Genomic DNA, 24,457 nt, shown 5'->3' on the forward strand with positions numbered 1-24,457 from the left:
GCGGGCCGGCGCTGGGCCTCCCGGGCCCCGGGCGCTCGGCCCCTTCGAGGTGCCTGTAGCGGGGAGGATTCCCCGTTCCCGGCCTGCGCCGCGCTGGCCAGGTTTCCCAGGCTCGGGCGGAGGCGCTCCCCCAGGACCCTCCCAGGCGCGCGGGCGACCAGAGGAGTAGGGGTGAAGGGTGCGGTGTGGGGTGGTGGGCGGCCCCCGGGATCTCTACGTCTGCCAAGCAGCCGCAGGCGGTGCCGGGGAGTGGAGAACCCCAGCGCCCCAAAGTGGCGGCGGAGGGTGCTCTCCGCTGACTCCGCAGCGCTGGTTACCCGTCTGAAGTTCTAGCAGAGTTGGCTAACCTCCACCTCGTCATCTGAGGCAGCCAAGCGTTTTCTCATCCCCTAGCCTTGTACCTATCGTGAGGCTTATGGCACAGTGGGGAGCCGTTTATGAGTCACTGTGAATCTCAAATTCGTTTAACTTTTCATTTGTCCACTGCCTTCGAACTTTCCCAAGCTCTGTTAGAGCATTGCCACATGTCGCCCACCGTGGTCCCTATCTGCCTCAGCGTTTCACTTCTCATTTTTCAAGAGTTTCCCTTTTCTCTTTCCCACCTTTAGGCCTCTGGAAATCCAGTTAAGGGATACGGAAGTGGAGGGAGCAGCTGCTTTGCGCTGAAGGAAAAAGTAGCTCACCTGCTAAAGCTCCATCTGCTAGAGAATTGCCCATCCCTCTTTGGGGGCCTTTCAAGAGGACTCAGCACCAGAAGGGCTTTCTGCCGAAGGTGAGTTCTCATGCACCAGTAGCCACCCTTTGCTAGCTTATGCGAGTGAGTACATGTCCTCTGCAAAAACCAGGTTTCTGATCTGAGTCTTTAGATTTTTCCCATAAGCTAAGCGTCACTCCTCCATGGATCAGTGGATTTGGTTGTGATGGCTAGAGCTAAGGACAGTGGACTCGGATAACCAAAGGGCAGGACTTAGTCATACCAATGGCTTTATTACTGGGAAGGATGTTAAAGAATGAGACATCCTGCCTGTTGAAGTGTGAGGCCCAAGCAGCAGTAAGGCTCAGGTAGGTAGCACTGATTCAGTGATTAGGGTTCCTAGAGTGAGAATCTAGTGAATTGTTTGCTCCGAGGAATGTTTTATCTGCCAGTACCAGTTGATTCCTCTATAAAGTGGACCATCTCCTTCCTGCTTACCATTAGAATCTGGTCTAAGTTACTGTGTTGAAAATGGTACCTGTAACTTTACTTTTAGCAGTATGGTATTCATTAAGGTAAAGAAAGCACCATGAGCCAGGCCTTCTGCTTAGTGGTTATCTCACTAAATGTCAGGCCCTTTGCTTATAGGTTATTTCAGTAAATTATTTTTCTCTTAATATTTCCTTTAATTCAGAATATCACTTGGATGGTAAAGTCTACTTTAACATCTTTTCAAGGTAATATGTTTCATTTCTGACAGGTTTTATGTAACTGAAACAGTGCAACAGCTTCTGGGTGGTCTGAGGATTACAGAGGTAAATATTTTTATTATAAGTTACCATTACTATTAATAAGTATTTTTTTATTTTTTAAAATTGCTGTCGGCTTACTGTTTGATAAAAGTCCTAACCAAAAAGATTAATTCAGTTCACTTTTACAACAGATAACAATATACTCTTTAGATACACCTAAAAGAAAAACCACTATATTTGCCACTGTAGAAGGGAAAAGATACTCTTGGTGTCCCTACTGTTCGGTTATGATCTGTTGGCTTTGGAACTTGAGGCTCGGTGGAACATAGCAGTCTGTTTCTAAAAGCTCCATCTCTATTGCCCATAGTTAATGGAGATTGCTTTTGAAAGTTGGGTTTTCCAGTATGCCCCAGTGACAGAAGACCTTACTGGGGAGCAGCTAATGTGCAATATGGCTCTATCATCTCGTGGAAAGAGCACTTTAAAAAAAATACAGAAAAGATACCACTAAAATGAACCAAGAATGGCATGATTATTGTCTGTGATATACAGTAGAAATCTAGTCTGAGAAATTTAATCCTTATGGGTGAGTTAGAAATACAGTAAGGTCTGTGGCCATTATCTCTTTTCGCAATTCTAAAGCAGGACAGAGAGGGTTTAAAGGTCTGGTCTTTGAGGTAGACTGCCTGAATTTCACTCCCGAAGTTTTCTAAGTCTAAGTCCTATCATAGATTGTTATTATACCCACCTGAATGTAAGCTTCACAAGGGCAGGGAGTTTAGTTCTTGACTGCATGTTTGTTGCTGTATCCTTGGTACTTAAAGAAGTACCTGGCACGTAGTATATACTCACATACTGATTGTGATTATTAGTTTTTTATTCAGTGGATGCAAACTTGCTCAGAGCCATTGCACTTCCTTTTTTTCAAATACCTGGCATATTCTCCCTGCTCCTCATCATTCAGGTCTCAGCTCAAATGTTATTTAGCACCTCACACCCCATTCAACATGGCTTTCAACATTTATCTAATAAACACCTGCATAGTGGTTAATGTGCCAGATACATCTAAATACTTTACTAATATTTAACTCACAACAACCCTATGGGATTGGTTTATTATAATTTCCATTTTACAGATGGAAAAGCTGAGGCACAGAAAAGTTAAATGACTTGCTCAGGGTCGTACAATTTAGGAAGCTGTGGCTGGATTCAAACCTAGTACGTCTAGTTTTAAAGTCCATGTTCTTAACCACCATGCTATGTTGTCTATCATATTACCTTTATTTCAGGCATCCGCAAATGGTCATATCAAGGCCTTCCTCCCATTTTTGTAAATAAAATTTTATTAGAACACAGCCACTCCCACTCCTTTAGCAGAGGCTGTGACTACTTTTCCACACAAAAGCACTGTTGAGTAGTTGTCACAGAAGACTGTATGGCTTGCAAAAATATTTACTATCTGGCTCTTTACAGAAAAAGTTTGCCATCCCCTGGTTTATTTAATTCATAGCCCTTATCATCTGAAATTGTTTATTTATTTACTTTATGTCTCTTGTACTAGATTATAAGATCCATGAAAGCAGGGGTCGTTCTTGTTTTGTTAACCCCTGTATATTTAGCTCTGAAAAAAGAAAAAAATTCTGAGATGTTCTAAATTAAATTACAGGGGCTGAGACTGTGAGAGACAGAACTGTTTGTTAATGGCTGTGGGCCAGCTAGTAGAAGACTTCTCACATGCCCATTGGGGTTTTGGTTTAATTTCTAGGTTGTTGTTTCCAAAGATTATTTAGCCAGGCACCATCTAACTCCATTAGCACCACCCCCCACCCCGGGGGTGCTTGCACCTGGGCTTTCCAGACTTCTGCCCATAGCCACTCAACAGGAGTGAGATTTCTTTATGCAGACTCTTCTATCCCAGAGCTGAGGCTTTACCTTCTCCCACCCCTTTGTCTATAGCTCATGTGAATTCTTTCAGGCTATCTTTTTCTTCCCCTTTCTCCCTACGTGACTTATAAAAACACTTTCAAAATTCTGGGGCAGGGCATGTGCTATCTTTGCTACCTCGCCATGCTGCTGGTGGTTTATACTCCATGTCTCAAGACCGGTTTTTCTTCTGGCTAGCATTTTTAGCTCAATAAACCTTACTTATAAAAAGACTTTCCAGTAGTGGAAGTTAAGAAACTTTACTTTACCACCTCCTAACACAGTGCCTTGGCACATAACAGATTCACAATAAGTATTTCCTGAATAAAGGAACAATAGTGGGTAATGTAGCAAAGTTCATTGTAATTATGCTTAGCCCTTGACCCCTTTGATTTTTAAAGGATATGTCTTAATGAACATGTTTTCAATTTGATCTCTAGGTTTGGAGGTTGCTATGTTAATGCTGCTTGTTTTTGGAATACTCCTTCATGACGTCCCACTGAGCAGCCAAGACGAGGCCACTCCTGAGGCTGATGGCATTCCAGGAGAACCTCTATTTAACTATGCCAGCCTCCGCTTGCCAGAAGAGCACATTCCCTTCTTTTTGCATAATAATAGGCATATTGCCACGGTCTGTAAAAAAGACTCACATTGCCCTTATAAGGTAAATATTATTTCTTCTCTTATTTATTTTTAAAAGTATGCAATTTAGGCTAACTTAATAGTTCTGACTTATAACTTGAACTTGAAGGTAGAATTCTATCCTTTGGTTGTAATGGGAGTCATTCATTGTATTTGATCTCACACTCCTGAGTGACTAAACTTTGTTTAAAATTATGTCCCAGTCATAGAAGTGAGATTTAAAATCTAAATTGCTAGTAAAATAAATATTATTTGTATACTCTATAAATGAATCAAATTAATTCTTTTTTTTTGCAGAAAAAGATATCTAGTTAAAAGTAACATAAGAATTTCACACCTCTTTTTTTAAATGCACTTAATTAAGACTGTTACTGTGACTTCTGTTTTCTGAGTTGTTGGAAAGGCCTCAAGTTGGAGCTAATTAAGACATATCCTGAGGCCTTACAGATCAAAGCTGAGCATTGTGAGGAACTTCCTTTCCCATGGCGCTGGCACAGGAAGCTTGTGGTGAAGCAGACCTGGGATTCAGACTAGCATTGCTCTCCGGCATTGCAGAAGAGCATTCAAAGTTCCCTGGCCCACAGCAGCTGCTGTGTCCCCCCAGGGTTGCAGAGCTCTTCATGTCTTGTGGGGTCTGCTGATCCTGACTGATGATGTTGGGAGTGGTGGTGATTAAAGATAATTGTTGTTAAGAATGTTAAAACTACTATTCTTAGAATTTACTCGTTATTTTTATGAAATGAATATGCATTGTCAAATATAAAAGCAAAAGTTCTATAAAGCTTTGTTTTCTTCATGGCGAAACCTAAGAGTCCTCTCTCAATGTCAGAAGGGAGGCCGGTCTAAATGTACATATTTTATGTTCTAGAAACACTTAAAAAATCTAAAGTATTGCTGGGGTTATGAGAAATCCTGCAAACCAGAGTTCAGGTTTGGTTACCCTGTTTGCACCTATGTCGACATGGGTTGGTAAGTTTCCAGATGGAATAACTTCTCCCCTTTAAGTCATCTTTCTCTGCAGTATTTGCTGATGCTCCAATTCCTATCAAGGCTTTTTTGGTTTTAGGTAGTAATTCATTATGATATTAATTTGTTTACAAAGTCATGGATTCAGCTTGACTAACGCCTCTCCCACCCCCCGCCCCCAGGAATATCTGTCATTTCTTCTGCCAGAGGGAGAAAACAGAGTAGATCACAGAAAATACTTTCCCCCAACAAACACTAAGAAAATAAATCGATGGTTTCCTCTTGATTCTGGAGGAGAGTTAAGTTTAATTAGTATTTCCAATACCTTGCAAGGTTAATGGATTAAGAAAACTATAGTAATCAACAGTTCAGTCTCTTTAGTTCCAGATGACCCTAACTTCATACATTTCTGTTCTGTATTTTTATTATAAGGGAGTAAGTCTATTAAAACTTATTTTGGTAACTTCAGATAGCAAGAGATAGTTTTAGGAAAATTATGATAGTGTACTTAAAATCAATGGTAAATTTCTGGCAATTTAACCTTTAGAAAGAAAATTCAAGGTTCAAAAAAGTAAAAAGAAAAAAGTCACAGAATCTCTTTGTTTACAAATAGGACAGATACCCTGGAATCAGCCCAGGACATATTCTGGAAACAAGCTGACTTTGGATATGCTGGAGAGCGGCTGGAGGAACTTCATGTGCTCTGTCAGCCTAAGGAAATGGTGGGTGTTTAGCCTCTTAGTATACAAGCATGTTTATTTTAAAATACTTGTAATGTTTAGCTCGTAATGTAAACACAAAGTAGATGGTGCTGTGAAGGGCTCCCTCACTCTCATGTATTTATTGGCTTGGACTTTTATTTAACTTCCAAACACAGGTGGTTCTGTGTCATTTGGAAACCATGTCCTCGTTTTCACACATACATCAGATGGCCATATTTTGAGACCGTTAAAATATCACTAGGTTTAGAATTTTTCCCCCAATCTGTGCTAAAGAAGACAGTTTCATCTTTCCAAATTCCCCTTGCAAGTAGTTTGGAATAGATGATATACCCCCACCGTACTGCTCTTTGTTTGTTTAGAACTTTACAGTTTGCAGAAAGCTGTCCTATGTGTTAGGTAGTTCAGTTCTCACAAGGATAGAAAATAGGCAGGGCAGGTATTATGAATGCCACTTGACCAGAGAAGACAGGGTCCTCAGAAAAGTCAAGCAACTTCTTTAAGACCACATAGCTACTACATAGAGTTAGTTGTACATCTAGAATTAAAATGCAGGTTTTTTCTGTTTGCTGTCAACTGCGCCACATTGCACTCAGTTGATAATACAAACATGTTATCTAGAGGCAGTTTTGGGGTAGTCCATAGAAGAGCAGGCTCCACATTCCAGAGTTCAAATCCTGAATCTTGGACAAGGCGCCCAACCTGTCTGTGTTTCAATTTCTTCTGCTCTTAAGCCATGCCTATTTCATAGCTTGTGGTTAACATGAAATAAGATTCTGCATATAAAAATGCTCAGTGCAGGGCCTGGCTCCTAGCAAAGAGCTCAGTGTTTTTAAAGGTCCATGCAGTTTTAAGCACTTATGACTAGGATCTGTTATCTCCCAATGTTTTTGAACCCTGGTGGAGTTTCTGAAATCTCAGAGTCTCCATTATCTCCAGGCAATCCAGAAAAAAAAAAAAAAAAAATTAATGCACTTGCATTAAAAAAAACAAAACTAAACTAAATACATGCTCTATAGCACTTTTGGAGGATATCACCTAATAGAACTTTGAGCAGTTCTCACAAGGTGGATTAAGCAGTGGATTAAGCAGTTCTGTTGAGGAAGCAAAACATTAACCCTCACTGCTGCAGGGTGCCTTTAACCGATGCTATTTCATATATGTTATATCCTCTGGCTGGTGTCTAGCTGTTTATGTGGAAAGGGCAAAGGAGGAGCCACTGCTTTACCTGGCACACCTCTTCCAAGGCAGTTTGTAGAATGTTTTCCTGGCCAAGATCTGTCTGCCTATGTTTTGTGCTATTAGAATATGATCCCTTAGCAACCATGGATTCCAAAATACCATGCAGGTCAAGATTAAGGCCTGTGTTCATTGAGAATTACAGGAGAAATAGTGAAATGGTATTTAAATCTATCTATAAATAAAATCCAGATCAGACAAAAGTTTTTGGAACTGTCCCTCTCTCAATACAAACCAGATTGGTAGAAATAGAAACAGGCTCTGGTAGTTGACTCTTAAACTCATTTATTTCAGTGATTTCGAAAACATTTCCTTGTGTTGCTGTTCAGACAGGGGCCCCACACGTTTTGTAGCTGGCATACTGCTCTGTCAGCCTTGTCTCATGTATGTATTCTTCCTTGTTTCATTTGGCTTTTTCAAAATGTTCTCCCCTCTCATACCCCCAAATGCTTTTTTACAAAGGTGGGATAGTGATGGCTCTGAGTGCCTTTTTTGGGGGGTGGGGGTGGGGACTGAACCACGCATACAGCTCTTGTCTTTAGAATTTGAGGTGATATAAATAGAACATTTTGAAGTTCTTTGTAGTCACCTAAAAGCGTGAAATTGGCAAACCTATGCTTGGCTAAAGTCTGCTTGGGATGGGGAAAAATCCTTAAACAGAAGCAGTCTTTGGGAAGCTTTCCTCATCACATTGTGTGGTTTCAACCTGAAGGTGTACATATAGTCAACATATCCAGCAAGTTTGGGTATGTCCTCGAAATGTTAATACTCAGAGTTATTTTTTTTCTTTTTCTTAACCTTATTTCAGAATGACTCAAGTCTGGTATGTTCTCGTTATCTTCAGTATTGCAGAGCAGCCAATCTCTATCTTGATTTAAGAAAAATCGAGAGAAACCGTGACAGGTATTTAAGTGACTGATACTAAATCTAATGGAAATTCTGAAATATTTTCAGGCCCAGCAATATGCTTTAGATAATGTGGTGATGAGGTTGGAAATGGTTGGGGGATAGAAGACCCCAATTAGCCATGAGTTGATCATAAGCTGGATTATGGGTCCATCATGTACCTCTATCATTCTGCTACTTTTGTATATGTTTGAATCATTCTATTAGAAAGTTAAATTCTGATGAAAAACTGGTTTTGGAAATTGAGAAACTACCTTGGTTACAATCAATATGCTTGAGTCATGAAAAAATTTCTGAACTCAATTTAATATTTTGTTACTCACCAGATTTAAGGAAGATTTTTTCCAGGCTGGTGAAATTGGAGGACACTGTAAACTTGACATTCGTACGTTGATGTCTGAAGGTCAACGCAAGAGCCCTCTGCAGTCTTGGTGAGATTTTTAAAAAATATGTTTCTAAAATATTTGCCTTCATTTCTGGTTCTTGCAGATGCGGGTAGTAATTTTCAAATGGAAAATGTTACTTCATTCGTAGATAATTTGGCATGAGCTTTCGGGGAGTGATGGCTACAGAGTGAATCTGTCAGTTATTTATGAATCAAATATATGTTTATAAAATATTAGGAAATATATATAGTACTTACTGTTTGCTAATGAAAGAAAAAATAAGTTCAAAAGTGAATTTTTATTGACTCCTAATAATTGCTGCATGTGTTTTGGGAAATACATTTTTTAAAGAAGTATACATTTATCTAATTATATCACAAACATTTAGAGAAGTATAAAGTTTGTGTTATGAAAGAGTGAACCTACCTGTATAATATTTAGCCAGGTCAAAAATACACCATCATTATCACCCCAGACACTCTCCTGGTCACAACCCCCGTCCTCTTCTCCGAAGGCAAATCCTATCCTGACTTTCAACACCAGTGATTAGCTTTTTGAACTTTATATAAATTGAGGAATACATTTTGATTTAAAACATTTTAAATATTAAACTAGTTCTATAGTCTATGAAGAAATTTATCATCTCTAGAAATTAATGAATTAGGGTAATTTAAAAAACTTTTGATTTAAAAATAATTTTAGACTCATAGTTTCCTTTAATGACCACATCTTATGTAACCATAGCACAATGATCAAAAACAGGAAATTGACATTCGTACATTTGGATTTCATCAGTGCTTATATACTCTCATTTTTTCTTTTTTGGATGTATAATTCTATGAAATTTATACCACATGTCTAGGTGCACGTAACCACTACCACAGTCAGGATACAGAACTGTTCTATCATCCCCCCAGAACTTTCATGCTACTCCTTTATAGTCTAAGGTTCTGAGTACCCAATTCCAGGGAGAGAAAGTTCCAACTCTCTAATCACATGGTTGATTCTGGAAACCAGCCCCCAACTTTGAGGTGGTCCAAAAGCTACCTCGTTAACAACAAAAGATGTCTTTGTGGGTCTCATCATTTAGGAAATCCCAAGGGTTTTAGAAGCTCTGTGCCAGAAATGGAGATGAAGACCAAATATATGTATTATAAATCACAGTATCACAAGTCACATAGAATACTCTTATATAATGTTAATTTTTGAGGTCAAATGGTCATCCTAAGCAAACCCTTCAGGGCAATAATCTAGCATACTTTTGTATGGCATTCTGCGGTCTGCAATGCAGCAACTTCCTTAATAGAGTTTTACAATAGGAGTTCCTATTTCCTAGTGGGCATTTTGATTCCTAGTACATTTTGATATCTGATTCCACTTGGTAGTTTCCTAGTGTGTGTTTGTATTAGTTATTTATTGCCATGTAACAAGTTTTCTAAAATATACTGTAGAATATATGTGTATTTATTATCTATTGCTGTGTAACAAATTGCTCCAAAATTTAGCAGCTTAAAACAACAAATGTTCATTATCTCACAAAGTTTCTGATGATCAGGATTTGGAGGCAGCTGAGCTGGGTGATTCCAGCTCAGAGGCTCTCACAAAATCACAGTCCAGTCGTTAACAAGGGCTGTAGCCATCTCTAGATTTAACTGGGCTTGGAGAATCTCCTTCTAAGCTCACTCATAAGTGTTAACCTTAAACAAATAGCTTGCTATTTCTCCAGAAAAATGGGTTTATTTGGAAATAACAAGGAATTGCGATTAAGGACATGCAGTCTAAAAGTGAACCATGCCCAAGCCTAGAGGACAAAGGAGAGGAACATTATTTTATAGAGGAAACGGGGAGTTTAGAGGCGCCATTGTAAACAAAGAGCCTATTGGAGGAAACTAGGAATTCGAAGTATAGTGGCTTTTCATTGGATGAGTTGTAAGTCTTTCATTGGTTGAGTAGGTTCTTAAGTGAGAAATTCCTCCTTCTTACTGTTGGAGTAGGAGAGTAGTAAACATCTTCCTCTTGAAGATGGAAAGTACTGTCTTCCTGTTTGGAGTAATTGACAGTGAGTGGTAGCGCATAAGAGTTCCCACTTCAGGCCCTTCCAACTCCAATTTAAATGAGGTTTCTGTTAATTAATCTTCACATAAGTTTCAGTTTCTCTCTGGCGATTGGCCAGAGATGTCATTGTTTTGCCATGTGGGCCTCTCCCTAGTGCTGCTTACAGCATGGCAGCCAGCTTCCCCTAGAGCACAGTGGCTTAAAAGCAGGGGTCAGGGAGAGGGAGGGCATGCCCCAAGATGGAGGACTTAGCCTTTACATACCCTAATCTCTGACACACCATAGCTTCTGCCATCTTCTGTTCATTCTAAGTGAACCACCAAGTCTAGTCCACACTCAAAGAGGAGGGAATTAATCTCTACTTTAATGAAGGAAGAAGTATCAAAGATTTGCGTACATATTTTTGAAACCGCCATATTTCAGCATCATGTGTGCTTTAAAAGGATCTGTCTGATATTTGTTTTACATCAGACGTAGTTTAAAAGATGACATGTTAGAAACGATCTTTAGGCTAACTCTCTCTTGCCACATGCCTCTGATTGTCTTCTTTTGTGTGGAAGAAACCTGTGTCATGTGGCTTCCAAAGACATTTCTGAGAAAAACACTTTCCCCTCTTCTGGGAAGCTTAGCTGTTCTGAGACACTTGATAATTCTTTCAATGCTTTCTTTCTCAGAATCCAGGCAGTCCATCACAAGAGATCTTTTGGGTCAGTGTTGCTTCTGAGCCTTGTCAGACTACAGGAATCTTTTTGAATCTTCCCACTTTACTGGTAGATTATTTAGCCAGCTCAATGTGCATATTCTGTGTCTGGAAAGTTACCAGTGTATCTTGCACTGAAATTTTTTTTCTTTTGAAGGAGAATTCAAATTTATTACGCATGGTCCCAGAGGAGCTAGTGCTCTGAAGATCTGGGCCTTGCATTGAAATTTAAAATCACTTTTGTTCATATCTCAACAGTAAAATAAGTATCCAGTTATGTTAGTAAGTTTGAGAAATCTCACATGTATTCCTAAGAGCTTATTCTAGAAATAGAATCACTCTAATGAACAGATCTGAAGTTACAGTGTAGTAGAAGGTAAAGAGAATCCCTTTGAAGACTTCTCCCAATTCATATTTCCAGGTTTGCTGAGCTCCAAAGCTATACACAGCTCAACTTCAGACCTCTAGATAATGCTAAATGTGACATTGTTATTGAAAAACCAACCTATTTCATGAAGTTGGATGCAGGTGAGAAGTTAATTTGTCTGTTATTTATTTATTAGTTAATGAGGCTTTGATCCTTTTATATCATGTCTATGTAGTGATTTCTTATGGCTTGGGGAAGCAGCATGACATTAAACAGTTTTACTTTCTGCTCTCTAATCTGAAGAAGTAAACTAGTTTGAATTTCTCATTAGTTAATACCTTTGATATTTTAGAAGAAATCTGCACATTTGTATCAAATGACTCAATCAGAAGGTGAGAGAAAAAGGTATATGTATACTTTTTATAACTAAGTTTACCCCATCTCCTTTCTCTAATCACTTGGTTTAGATTGTGCCTCATTAGAAATTTTTTCAAAAGCCTTTTATGTACTGTGAGTGGCGAAGGAACGCCAATGACCTCTTGTGGCAAACTTTCTGATACTGTTTCCATGATTGAAATGAACTTAAAATTCCTCTGAACATCAGCTCTGCAGTTTATTCTTGGTAAAAAGTTAAAATTGCAGTGGTTTTCTTCCATTTATGTCTATTGCTTCTTTCAGCTTGCAAACACAGTTTTAACTTTGTGAACTGGTTTTCCTGGAGAGGAGAAACATGAATTCTACTACATTATCTCTCTCATCATAAGAGATGAAGATGTCATACTGTATCAAAATTTATGAGAGGCTGGGCTTACAGTGAAATATAGAGAGCCCTCTGTCACAAATATTTCAGACTTACTATAATTTATTGATCATATTTTTAATGTGCTTTGCCTTCTGAAGTCATAACTTTTATATTACAAAGTATTAGGTTCAGAAATCAGACAAGTTTAAGTTTTCGAAATAAGAGCAAGTAAAAATACTGTTTGAGGTCCTGACTCATTTTTTAAATATGCAAATTAAAAAGGGACAAAGAAAACACTGTGATCTGTCTATAAAAGAGTGAGTATGTGTGAACTGTTCAATTTATGTAGATACTTAAACAATGAAGTATGTAAAGTAGGTATAATAGACCATGGTAGGTATATGCCATTTCATATTCATAACTATATTCATAACTACTTTTTTCTTCTAACTTATGCTGTTAACTTTTCCTTTTCATATTAACTCTTTCCTTGAGAAAATGAGCATTCTGCAGAGCAAGACTCACTAGGGGGCACATTTCTTTAGGACAGAACCTGCGCTTTCTTTTTCATTTATAAATCCTCATAGCACCAAGTATTTTGTGCGTGCCGCCTTCCTCGAGAAATGTTATGAACCTGCGGAATGATACATTCAGGGGAAGCTAATGTGCACGATGTGCTCACCTGGGGTAAGGGGAATTGGAAAAGAACTTTCTTTTTTTCGTTTATTTGAAAATATGTTCTTTGCTGAGATTTCTCTGGGAGAAAAAAGGAGCCCCTCCAAACATTCATCTAATATACCACTCTAAAAATAACTGGGTATTTTTTAGCACTTATTTTCTGGCACACAACGTTGTTATTTACAGTGGGATTGAAGTCAGAATATTTTATGATTTCTACTTTTAAGAGTCACTGATTTTCTTTCAGTCATCATTTTCCCCCTTTAAGGTGCATGTTTAAATGTCAATTTTTGGAATTTCATCCATTTTAGATTTGCTCACTTCCAGGTTGAATATCGCGTCCTGCATACCTAAGTTAGCAAAAGAGAGAGAGAGGGAGAGAGAGAATATGAATGTTTATTTATTTATTTAATAAACATATGAATATGAATTCATAAGAATTCAAAAGAATATGAATTGTTTGTTTGTTTATTTATTTTGGGGGCTTCTTTTTCATGATGGACTTAGGAACTTACAAATAGCAGCACTTGTGCTCCAGTCTTCTCTGACCCAGCAGGACCAGCTCGTCTTCATTGTTTCACTATGTGCCAGCTCTGGGGCTGGGTAATTTTAGATAATCTTTGCATTTCTCCTAACAAAGCTGGCACCTAAGTATAATGATTTCCTGTTTCTAGTAGAGAAGCTTAGGGACTTTTATCTGAGAACATTGCTCGTGAATGGCTGAGCTAGGATTCAACCCAGTTCTGATTCTGAAGTTCATGCTCTTTCAATTAGGACATGAGACTTTCAACTCTTTTAAATGACTTTAGCCCTTCAGCCCTTTTTTCCAAAAAGCAATGCTGTAGTGATTAAATAGGAAAAAAAGAGACAGAAATGAAAGATACAAAAATGTTAATAGTTGCCATCATTTTCAATAGTTCTATGATGAATAGGTGTCGCCTAATTGATTTTTTAAAATAAATGATCGTAAAACATAACAATCAGTCTTTATGGGCCTATAATTCTATGCAATTTTGAGCTAAATAGACTGTTTTGTTTATTTATTTATTTATTTACTTACTTACTTACTTACTTACTTATCTCTGGGAAATTTATGATCATTTGTTACTTAGTGTATATGGGGGGAAAATGTATTCCTGATTTCTAAGTAACCAATTTTAAAGTGAATTTTCGAACCCAGTCAATCTGTAAATTGAGTACTACCTGAGTATAGAAGAGTTCATGTTTAGAAAAACTTGTCTTTTTCCCATTTATTTCAGCTAAAAGTCTATCACATTATAAATAGATGGGGTAGAATAAAAACTGTATAATCATTTGTTCTTTGGACTTAATTAATTTGGATTTCTTTTTTCCAATACTAGGTGTTAACATGTATCACCACTTCTGTGACTTTATCAATCTTTATATTACTCAGCACGTTAATAATTCATTCAGTACAGATGTGTACATTGTGATGTGGGACACGGTAAGTGAGAGTATACTGTAAGCCTCAGCTCTATCTTTGCTTTGCTCAATAAATCTGTTACTCTGATGTGGTGAAATAGAATTTTCTAATACACACACATTTAAATAAACATATGCAGAATGTGTCTGTGTACATGTATTTACATGTATGTATACATATGGGCAGATACATAGGTAGGTATACATACCTTGGTTCTTTGAATTTTAGAGTGAGGCAGTGGAAGATTTTTTTCCACCTTTGGGCAGGTGGAACTCCAGAGACCAAAAACTTGTGCTTAGTGTTCCTCTGAGACAAGTATATGAAGACTGTCGTTCTATTGACCTCTGTGACCACTCCACGCCCCTGCATGGCTCACGTGGAGCAGCTTGCCTGTATTTACAGTTTGTCCTGCTGTAATTATTGTCTACCTTTGCTTACCTGCAGCTTTCCTCTTGCTGCTCATGTCATGACAATTGTGCCATGTGTATGAGCTCACTACGCAGGGCAAGACTTGGTCGTGCACATAAATACTACACCCACTATTTGCTTATTTGTTTTTAGTGTTGTCTTTTTTTTTCTTCCAGTCTTTCTTTTCCTGCCTTTTCCCTGCTTTTTTCCATGTTGGCCCCTCCACCTGCCAAGGTAACCCCCACCAAGAGTTGCCCAGTACTGGGGCAACTGTGAAATGGGATAATTATAGTATCTCCTTCAGTGTCATTTTGAGCATAAACCATATAGTGTATGAATAGTCACAATGCCTGACACACAGCATGTGTGCTGTGAATGTTACCCTATGACAAAGACAGTGATAAGAACGTGTGGTTTGTCGTATACGTGAGAGAGGCTGCCTAAACTGGGAAGGTGGAATGCCCCGCAAGAAGTCATCTAAGGTTCAGCTAAACATTCTAAGTCACAAGACTCATTGGTCTCCCTCTCAACATGAATCTATTCAGAACGCTATTACAGGAGAACCACAGCTCGCTGGCAGGGCAGCATTAGGCATTTCTTTCTGAAGGAGTCCTTCTAGCAGCGCACACAGCACAGCTCAAGTGCAAGGAGATGGGATCCACCTGGGGCAGATACAGAATCTCCTGGGACAACTCCATTGGCAAAGCCCCAGGATCCCCATAAGAGATCCAGCCAGTCATAAGAGTCAGTGTACCCTTTCCCAGTCCAGGTGCAATTTACCTATCAAGCATCTTTTTAAATCATAAGTAATTGTACCTAGAAACACAGTTGACATGTGCTGTCTTCATTTCCTGAGAGAGCAGAGCTAGATAGTTAACTGAAGGTCAGATTCTTGTGCAGAAGGGGAAATGGTTTTGCTAATACTTTTTCACTTATATGAAGTTCATAGTCGAGCTGCCTAGAAAGTCGTTTGATTTGAAGTCAGATGAGAATTGATTCTTTAATTCTTAGCATGTTAATGCTCACTTTTGGTTTCCCTCCTTGCATGTTTTTATGTGTCCCTTTGTGTTCCAGTTTTATTGCTAACACAGTTACATTTCTGAAAATGTTTCTGTGAGCAAAGATCACAACAGTCCCTTTCTTCTTTTTGTGTAAGTGCTTCTAGGCCACAATCACCAGCCATAGGTAGCCTTGAATGATTAACTCAAGGTGATTGTGCTTTTTAGAAAATGATACCTGATGTTCTCATTTAATGCTCACAATCCTCCATGGACGAGTGTTTTTATTAGCTTATTTTACAGATGAGGAATCTGAGGCTCTGGGCTGTTCTACAGTAACACAGTCAGCAAGGGGCGGAGTCTAGGGTTCCTGTCCAGGAAGTCTAACCCCAGATCAATGTTCAGAAACCACAGTGCTTTATAGCCTCCCTACAGTTCCGTGCAGAACCAGTTAGATTGATGGAAGTTTTTCCAGACACTTTGCAGAAGCTTCTTTATATCTTGTTGCTTGCTTTTCCATGTCTTCCTCAAATGAACTAAGTTAAACTGAGCCAACTTCTCCAACTCTCCCTTCTCTGTGTCTGCTGGGTTGGAGTAAATGGGATGCACAGCCCGCACGAAGTTCCCAGGTTACGCTGGTAACAGGGCACATGATGTCAGGGCAGTTGGACTGCTACTGGCCTGGACACACAGGTAGTATTTAGCCCAGCAGGTTGGGTGCCCTGATGTTACCTCCCTCCTCTACTGCTCTCTGTGCTTCCATTTTAAACCTGTGTCTTGGTCAGAGAGGCCTTTACTAGTTGCTCATTCAGCTTCTCAGGCAGGTCTGCAGGGTTGCTCCAGAAATGAGGCCCACAGAATTCTGAAGGTTGGATGGGGATAGTGTTAAGGTGTTATGTGGCCACTGACTTTTCTCTTTTGCTGGTAAGGCCTTGAATAAAACAACACTATGACTCCCAGGCTGACTGTGATTTGAATCCCTGAGAGTGGACAGTGGTGCCTCAGAGCCAGTCCTCAAGGCCTCAGATAATCTGTGTGGCCAGGAGAAGGGCAGAGAAGTGGCTGTGGCTGCAGTTCAGGTCTTAGTGACCTTTCACAAACTGTGCCCAGAAAGAGGCCTATGAGGCCTTCCCTTTAGCCCCTGCAAAGTTTAGCAGTTTGGCCTCTCCCTTCAGGCATATGGCTTCCTTGGTGGGATGGGTAAGGCCACCAACCTGACATGAATTAATGGACACTTCTGCAGAATTTCTAGGCATAGAAGGGTTGCTCTTATTAACAGAATTACTAAAAGGCGGGGATTGCTGGAAGCTTTCCATATTTTCTTGCACTGAAAAGTAATTTAGTTTTATTATTTTTAATTACACAAGTAATATCTGGTTATAATGAGTTCAAATAACACAGAAGTATATCATGTTAAAAAAATTATTTCTCTTCTCTATTTTCCTTAAAGGTAATTGCAGTTATCATATGAGAGTCCCTTGTTACACTTTTTATTTGAATAAATGTAAATATATTTTTATAGAAAATATACTCTGTTTCATATTATTAATTTAATATTATGTCATTTCCAGGTCAGTACATTTAGGGTTATTGCTTGCTAGTGGTATTCTGTTCGATGAATAGAATCCCACTAGCAAGGATGAATGCATTTATCTCCGTCCTGCCTCGGCGCATGCATTTATCTCCGACCCCACTCAGATCACGTTGTTTGTTTCTAGTTCTTTGCTGTTTGCTGAAATGCTACAGTGAACATCCTTCTCATATACATATGTCTTTACACACTCATCCTAGCATTCCTGTAGGATAGATTTCTACAAGTAGAAATTCTAAGTTATAGGTTATATGCATGTTTAAATTTGACACATGCACAGGAGGAAGTGTTATTTTTAAGAATATCCAAATATTTTGCAATAAGAGACTAGAAAGAAGTCCTTCCTTCCCTCATGACAGATAATTTGAATTTGAAAGACATGGAAAAGAAGCTTCTAAAGGTGGTTATTACTAAATAATACATGATTATCCTGAAAAGGGATCAATGAGTATTAATATATTTTGTAATTAAATTTTCCTTTTAAAAATATCCTATTTTATTTGAGGTATTTTATCTCAACTATCTGTCTAGAGTCACTTCTTTTAATTGCCCCTTATTTCTTATTGAGCCAGAACAGAAACATTTCACTTGTGATGGTGTTGTGAAGGGCCTTTATTAGAATGGCAGAGAAGCAGCAAAAGAAGGCATTTTTTTTTTTTTATCATCACATTTAACAGTTCTCAATAACTTTGAAATAACTCTAAAATGTGCAACATAAAATTTTCATAGCCTGAAAAAAGAAAATGCCATAAGGATAAAAAGACACGAACATAATAAAATGTATAATCAGCTGAGACCTTGACTGTAATCCTACAATACGTTTCTTATTTCTGTTGGCTGAATTTTTCAATCTAAGTTATACCATTTTAAAATAAATTGATCTTTTTCCTTTAGCTGATGGAGCGCATAATTAATTTCTCCTTTTTAGAAATGAGATGCATTTGGTAAATGTACTAGAAAGAACTGGTTCTTGCTGAGAGGCAACTGCCCTACAGAGGTTATGAACATGGAGTCCAGAACCAAACACTCTGGGTTTAATCCCAGCCCTGCAAATACACCAGCTCTACGATTTTGGAAAATTACTTAAATTGTGTCTCAGTTTCCTCATCTGTAAAATGAGGATATTACCTAGCTTATTAAGTTTGTGGGGTGGTTTAATATGTTAATAATGTCAAGTGCTTAGTGTCTGCGACAGGAATTTGCAAGATGCTATTATTATTATTATTACTCTCATTAATGTTAGTGGAGAATTATGTTACTCAATAGACAATGGGTAGATCATAGCGTTACATACATTGTATTTCTAATGTTAAAACTTTGAAGGCGTTTTCTTGCTCTGAAGTTTATTTCCAAAGGCGTATTCTATTTACGCAGATGGTTTTTGCTGGCTGAGCATATCAAAGTGTGGATAGATGGTGGTGTATGTATGTGTTGTGTATATCTGTAATTTGGATAGAAAGCACACACATACAACTACAGTTTCAGACTTGTAAATACAAAAGACTAGGATGGAAAAACAAAATACGTCTAGCAGACTAAGATTATAATTGTGGTGATTACTTTTGTTGATATTATATCAAATTAGGTACTAACTCCATCCCAAGATAAAAATTCCATTTTTCTTATATGGATTTTATGAGCTTGTTTAGGATCATTAGTTCTTAACACTAACAAGCTAATTCGGGTACATTGTGCATTCTTGAAAAGCGATGTTGACTCTTTTTATTGCCCTAACTTATTGTGTTTCTATTTTCAGAGCTCTTATGGATATGGTGATCTGTTCTCTGACACATGGAAAGCATTTACTGATTATGATGTTATACATTTGAAAACCTATGATTCCAAAAGGGTACTGGAAATTTTACTGAAATGTCTGTAAATAATTGTCATTGCAGATCACTCATCAAGTAAATACTTAATATGAGTTTCTATTAGCCATTATCATTAATTTCTGACTTTTCTCTTTTTACAACTGGAATCCTCATTGTTATTTACCATGAAGCTTTTAAAAACATTTTTTCCATAGCTTTTCCAAAAACATGAATGTCACCTGAATGAAATAGTTTGCTATTCAAAATATTTTAATGTAAAATAGATGTTACTTAAAATTGATTTTCTGTAATTATAAGGGCTATTTCAGTATGAAGGGTACAAATTGTCTTTTCTTACCTTTTAAAATATTTTCGTTGTTAGGTATGTTTTAAAGAAGCTATTTTCTCACTACTCCCCAGGATGAGATATGGACTGTTCTATAACACCCCTCTGGTAAGCATGTTATTTATTGTAGAATTTATTCTTGATAATTTAAAGAATTATCTTGATAATTTATAGAATTTATTCTTGGTAATTTAAAGATAACATTTATATATGACTTGAGATTATCTTAAATAGTATATACAAATACTCATTGTAATATGAACTATTGTTTTTGTTCTAGATATCTGGCTGTCAAAATACTGGCTTGTTCAGGGCATTTTCCCAGCATGTTCTACACAGACTAAACATCACACAAGAGGGACCCAAGGTAATGAATACACAGCAGGTCCTCAAATAATGTTGTTTCATTCAGTGCCATTTTGTTATAACATTGATGAGATGCCGTAGGAACTTAACTCTTGTTTATTCAATTAGCCTGGGGTAACATTGGTTTTGTTATATGCCATTTTGCTTAAAGTCACAGAACCTATGAGGTAATGTTGAGGACTTAACTGCATTATGAGTTCTGAGGTGGGCTTGACTTTTCACTCTGAATAAAAATCAATACCACCTTTGAAGAAAAATAAATACTTAGAAGACAGCGTTTTCTGTGTTAACAACTTCTGACCTCGAGTAATCTGAAATCAGATGTCAACAACCTATGAAAGATAAACTAGGGATAGTGAAAGAAAGTGCTTTTTCTCCTTTTCTTTTCCTCTTGCCATATTGCTCCATCTTCCCCTAAGTCCCTAAGTCGCACAACCTCTGCTGAAAAAGACTACCCAACTAACCAAACAGAAGTGTCATGAACAGGTTTTATCTTTTGTGGCAAAAGTAGATGCATTTTTATTCCCTGAGAGAACTGTGAAGGAACCAGGCTTTTTTAAAAAAAGTTCCATAAATGTGTCCTTATAGAGTTTCATCTCTTTGTGAAAATCATATTTTAGGTTCAGGTGTTCATTCATCTGTCCAGGCATACACAGCATTATTTTGCTTTTTCTTTTTGATTACAGGATGGAAAAATTCGAGTCACCATTCTTGCACGGAGCACAGAGTACCGGAAGATACTAAACCAAAATGAGGTTAGTTTTGGTATGCATTTTTAATATCATCATATTGAATTTAACTTCCTGTGACTATTGTGCTTTTTTTTTTCGCATTGCATTAAGTGTTTTGATTTGAAATTATTAGCCTTTAGAAAAGTTTGATGGCTATGCCCAGTCCATTTTTTGGATTTTTACCGAAAGGCATCAAACCATCCATCCCCACACTGGCTTTGCCTTACTGTAAATATTCATTTGTACCAACTCATAGTAGGAAAAGAAGCACAAACTGTCTTCGAGTCCTGCCCTTACTGCCACGAGTTGCCAAACATTCTTCTTTTAGAAAAATTGGCAGCAAAAATATGAGAGTGTCTTTTGCGAAACGGTTGATGGAATGTGGCAACACTATGCACTTCAGCGGCAGATTAAGTTGGAAGTCTCCATCCTTTTCATGACTGTGTGTCCTAGGAATCATTTACCTGTTGGACTCCCAAACTCATTTCAGCAGCATAAACTCATAACTTATGTTTGCTGTCAATAAGATCACCATGCCTAGAACAGCATGGCCGAAAGATGTACTCAAAATAGTAAGATTTATTCCACAAGAAAAGTATTGAACTCCTGCCATGTGCTGGGCCAAGTTGTAGGCCTTGGAGCTGAAGTAGAGAATATGACTGGTAAAGTCCCTGCCCTCATGGAGCTTATACTCTCCAGGTGAGACAGGCAAGAAAAGTAAACAGGTCTCTAAGGTGATTTTAGGTAGTGATAAGCGCTACAAAGGGAGTAAAACAAGGTAGTTCAATAGAGACTGGGGATGCAGACAGAAGGGAGAGGCAGTCAGGCAAGGTGTCTGAGGGCTAAGACCTGATCAGAGAAGAAGCTAGCCGAGGAAAGAGCTCCCAGGCAGAAGCAAATGTCCTCTGGTGTCCAGAGCTTTAACACAGCAAGAGAGATCGGAGTGATATCAGAAGAAATGGGAAAGGTCAGGCGTGGTGTGCAGAGGTCACAGATCCTATCACCCCCATAGCCTTTGATGAGAAGACTAACTTTATTCCAGTGTGAGGGGAAGCCATTGTGAAGTTTTAAGCAGGGTGTGGTAGGTGAAATAATGGCCCTTCAGAGACTCAGGTCGTGATCCCTGGAACCTGTGAATAGGTTAGGGAACATGGTGGAGAGAAATCAAAACTGCAGACAGGTTTAAGGTTGCTAATCAGCAGCCTTGAAATGGAGAGATCATTCAGAACTATCCAGGTGAGTCCTGTGTAGTCACAAATGGGATTTACGCTCACTCCACCTGAGAACCTTTGCCTCTGCCTGGAAAGCTGTTTTTTGTAGCTGGATTCTTCTTACTGATGAGATCTCAGTTCAGCACTTCTTTAAAAGTGAAGAAGGGAGGTAAAAAAAAAAAAAGACATGATGATGGAAACAGGACTAGAGAAATGCAAAACAAACAAAAAGGTTGCAAGCTTTGGAGAAGGAAGAAGGGGCCTCTAGCCAAGGAGTGCAGATGGCCTCTAGAACCTTGAAAAGCCAAGCATTCTCCCCAAAAGCCTCCAGAAGCAGTGCAGCCCTGCCAACACCTTGATTTTAACCCAGTGGGACTTCCATCTCACTGTGACAGACTTCTACAGAACTGTAAGAGGATGAATTGTGTTGTTAAGATACTGAGTTTGTGGTGATTTGTCATAGCAGCATATAGAAAATGAATACACAGGGAGAGACATGAACTGACTTATTTGTTTTTAAATCACTCAGGCTGCAAGAGTAGGAGCCAGGGAGATTGATTAAGAGCTGTTGCTAAGGTTCCAATAAGAGTTTAGACGAAAGTGATGACAGTAGATGTCACAAAATAAATGGATTCAAGATGTATCTTGTAGTTAGAGCCTTTGATACTTACTGCTGGAATGTACAGTTAGTGTATTAGGTAAGGGCAGGAAAGGTAGTGGGAATCAAGTGTGAACTCCTGGGCTTTGAACTTAAGCATTTCAGTGAACCGGAGATGGGAAAAATGTAGTAGGAGGGCAGTAGGCAGGTTTTGATGGGTAAAATGTTTTACACAGATTAATTTGGTTGCCTAACAGGCAGATCGAAATGATGTAATTAGCATCTCTTCTTTAGACCCATATGGGTGATGGAGGACATGAACATATGGTGTAATGAGGCATTGAAAGATATGAGCAATGTGTGCGTGTTTTACAGTCCTGGAAATAAAAATGTATCAAGTAGTGCAATGTTGGGGTAGACGGATGGGAAGCCTCATGAGCAGGCAGAATAATAGTGTGTATTGGTAGAGGTAACACATTGAGTGCTGATGATGTGCCAAACATATTACCATGTGCTTCCCAGGCATGTCCCCCAACCCTCCCAGCAAACTCATGAGGTAGGTATTTTGTTATCATTCTTTGTTCTAGACAAGGATACTGCAGCATAGAGATTTAACATGCCTAAGGTGACCCATAGCGAATAGAGTAATGGGGGTGAGCCAAGGCAGTCAGGGTCTGAGCCTGCTTCTTAACCAAAATACTGTGCCCTCTAACACAAGTAGCTCTTAGAGGAGGCTGACCCACCATGGTTCCCAGTCTCTCAGGAAGGGGTGGGGTTAAGGAACAGCATCAAGCCACTGGAAAGTCCAGTAGAAAGGAGGTCTTGCCAGTGGGTGCTACAGTGCAGTCACGAGCGTTTCCACATTCAGTCGTCATGGGCATTTTCACATTCAGTCGTGCACATTGCCCAAATGATGTTGCCCAAAGGTGAGATTTGGTAATTCAGCTCCCAGCTCCAAGCCAAAGAGCACCTAACTGGCTACTTTTCATGTCAGGGTTGGCATCACTTGAAAAGGCAGCTACCAGGCAGAGAAGAAAGCACCTGGGATTATACCTTGACTCATGAATAGACAATAAAATCCAAATGCCCTTGTTAAGTGACAGTTTGTGCAATCCTGCCCAACCTCAGGGTCAGAATAATCATGTCAGGAGGGATATGGCTACTTCGCTGGAATTAATAGAAATTGTGGAAAAGGGCGTGCTTGCCACGGGACTCTGAAACACACAATTCTTTTTATGTGGTCCCATCTCATTACAAGACCAGGGCTCCTGCCCTCTGATTAGTTCCCTCTTGTAAAACAGAATTCTAATCTTATATCCTCAGCCCTTTAACTTCTTGATGTAAGCAGTATATTCATGGGAGTTCAAGGGTTGTCTAGACAGAAAAACTTTCATTTTATGACTGTGCACGCTCGTGTGTGTGTGTGTGTGTGAGAGCGAGAGAGAGAGATAGAGACAGAGAGACAGAGAGAGAGACAGAGAGAGAGAGACAGAGAGAGAGAGATGGGGTCGGGGATTGGATTTTGGTTACTGCCTGTTACTTTTTGTAAGCAGGAGAGTAGAGTGCACTAAGAACACAGGTTCTGGGGGCAGATGACCTAGATTTAATTCTGTCTCTGACATTGGCTAGCCAGGAGATCCTGTTACTGAGCAAGGGCTCATTGCCTAATGTACATAGAAGCCAAAACTATAACACTGGCTTTTGAGAAAAGATAAGGCTCTATTTACAATCGACTGGCAGGGAGATAGGAGGCACCATTCAAATCTATCCCCTTGATCTAGGGTTCAGAGCAAGGCTTAAGGGGTTTCATAACTGGATCTTCTTGGACAACAGACATTTCTCTTTAGAAAGGGTTCTGGTATTCAGGTTCTGGTCATGTCCTGGTCCTCTGGTTCTCTGGGAAGTGGGGGGCAGGGAACCTGATAAGGGTTCACAAGTGTTACACCTAAGTGGTATAACTTTGGTTCTGGGTCTTGTCAGAAACAGGGTAGGAACAGTTTGAGCTGGTTCTGCACTTACAAATCTCCCCTTTTTGTTGTTCATTCCTCAGTCTTGGGGAATAAGTACTTCCTGCTCTAGCTACTTTCTGCTGATAAGGGGACAAAGTCAGTCAGGAAGAGTGCAAGAATGCAGGAGAAAGTAGACTACTAGGGCTATACAAGCAACTCTCACAACTAGGAAAGT

At 39.0% G+C, this 24,457-nt stretch overlaps 1 protein-coding gene across 1 annotated transcript in view; it reads left to right on the plus strand.

Moving 5' to 3' along the window:
- Positions 1-24,457, plus strand: part of EOGT (EGF domain specific O-linked N-acetylglucosamine transferase) — a 40,593-nt gene that overhangs the window by 3,384 nt on the left and 12,752 nt on the right. Inside the window, exons 2-14 of the mRNA XM_006917483.3 lie at positions 609-772; positions 1,455-1,509; positions 3,810-4,033; positions 4,880-4,980; positions 5,591-5,699; positions 7,744-7,838; positions 8,168-8,272; positions 11,404-11,510; positions 14,131-14,234; positions 18,967-19,059; positions 19,404-19,475; positions 19,648-19,734; positions 20,420-20,488. Coding sequence (XP_006917545.1) covers positions 3,824-4,033; positions 4,880-4,980; positions 5,591-5,699; positions 7,744-7,838; positions 8,168-8,272; positions 11,404-11,510; positions 14,131-14,234; positions 18,967-19,059; positions 19,404-19,475; positions 19,648-19,734; positions 20,420-20,488 — 1,152 coding nt within the window. The 5' untranslated portion in view covers positions 609-772; positions 1,455-1,509; positions 3,810-3,823. The remainder of the gene's footprint in view (positions 1-608; positions 773-1,454; positions 1,510-3,809; positions 4,034-4,879; positions 4,981-5,590; positions 5,700-7,743; positions 7,839-8,167; positions 8,273-11,403; positions 11,511-14,130; positions 14,235-18,966; positions 19,060-19,403; positions 19,476-19,647; positions 19,735-20,419; positions 20,489-24,457) is intronic.

Source organism: Pteropus alecto, unplaced genomic scaffold (assembly GCF_000325575.1).
Source record: "Pteropus alecto unplaced genomic scaffold, ASM32557v1 scaffold75, whole genome shotgun sequence".
Classification (NCBI taxonomy): Eukaryota; Metazoa; Chordata; class Mammalia; order Chiroptera; family Pteropodidae; genus Pteropus; species Pteropus alecto.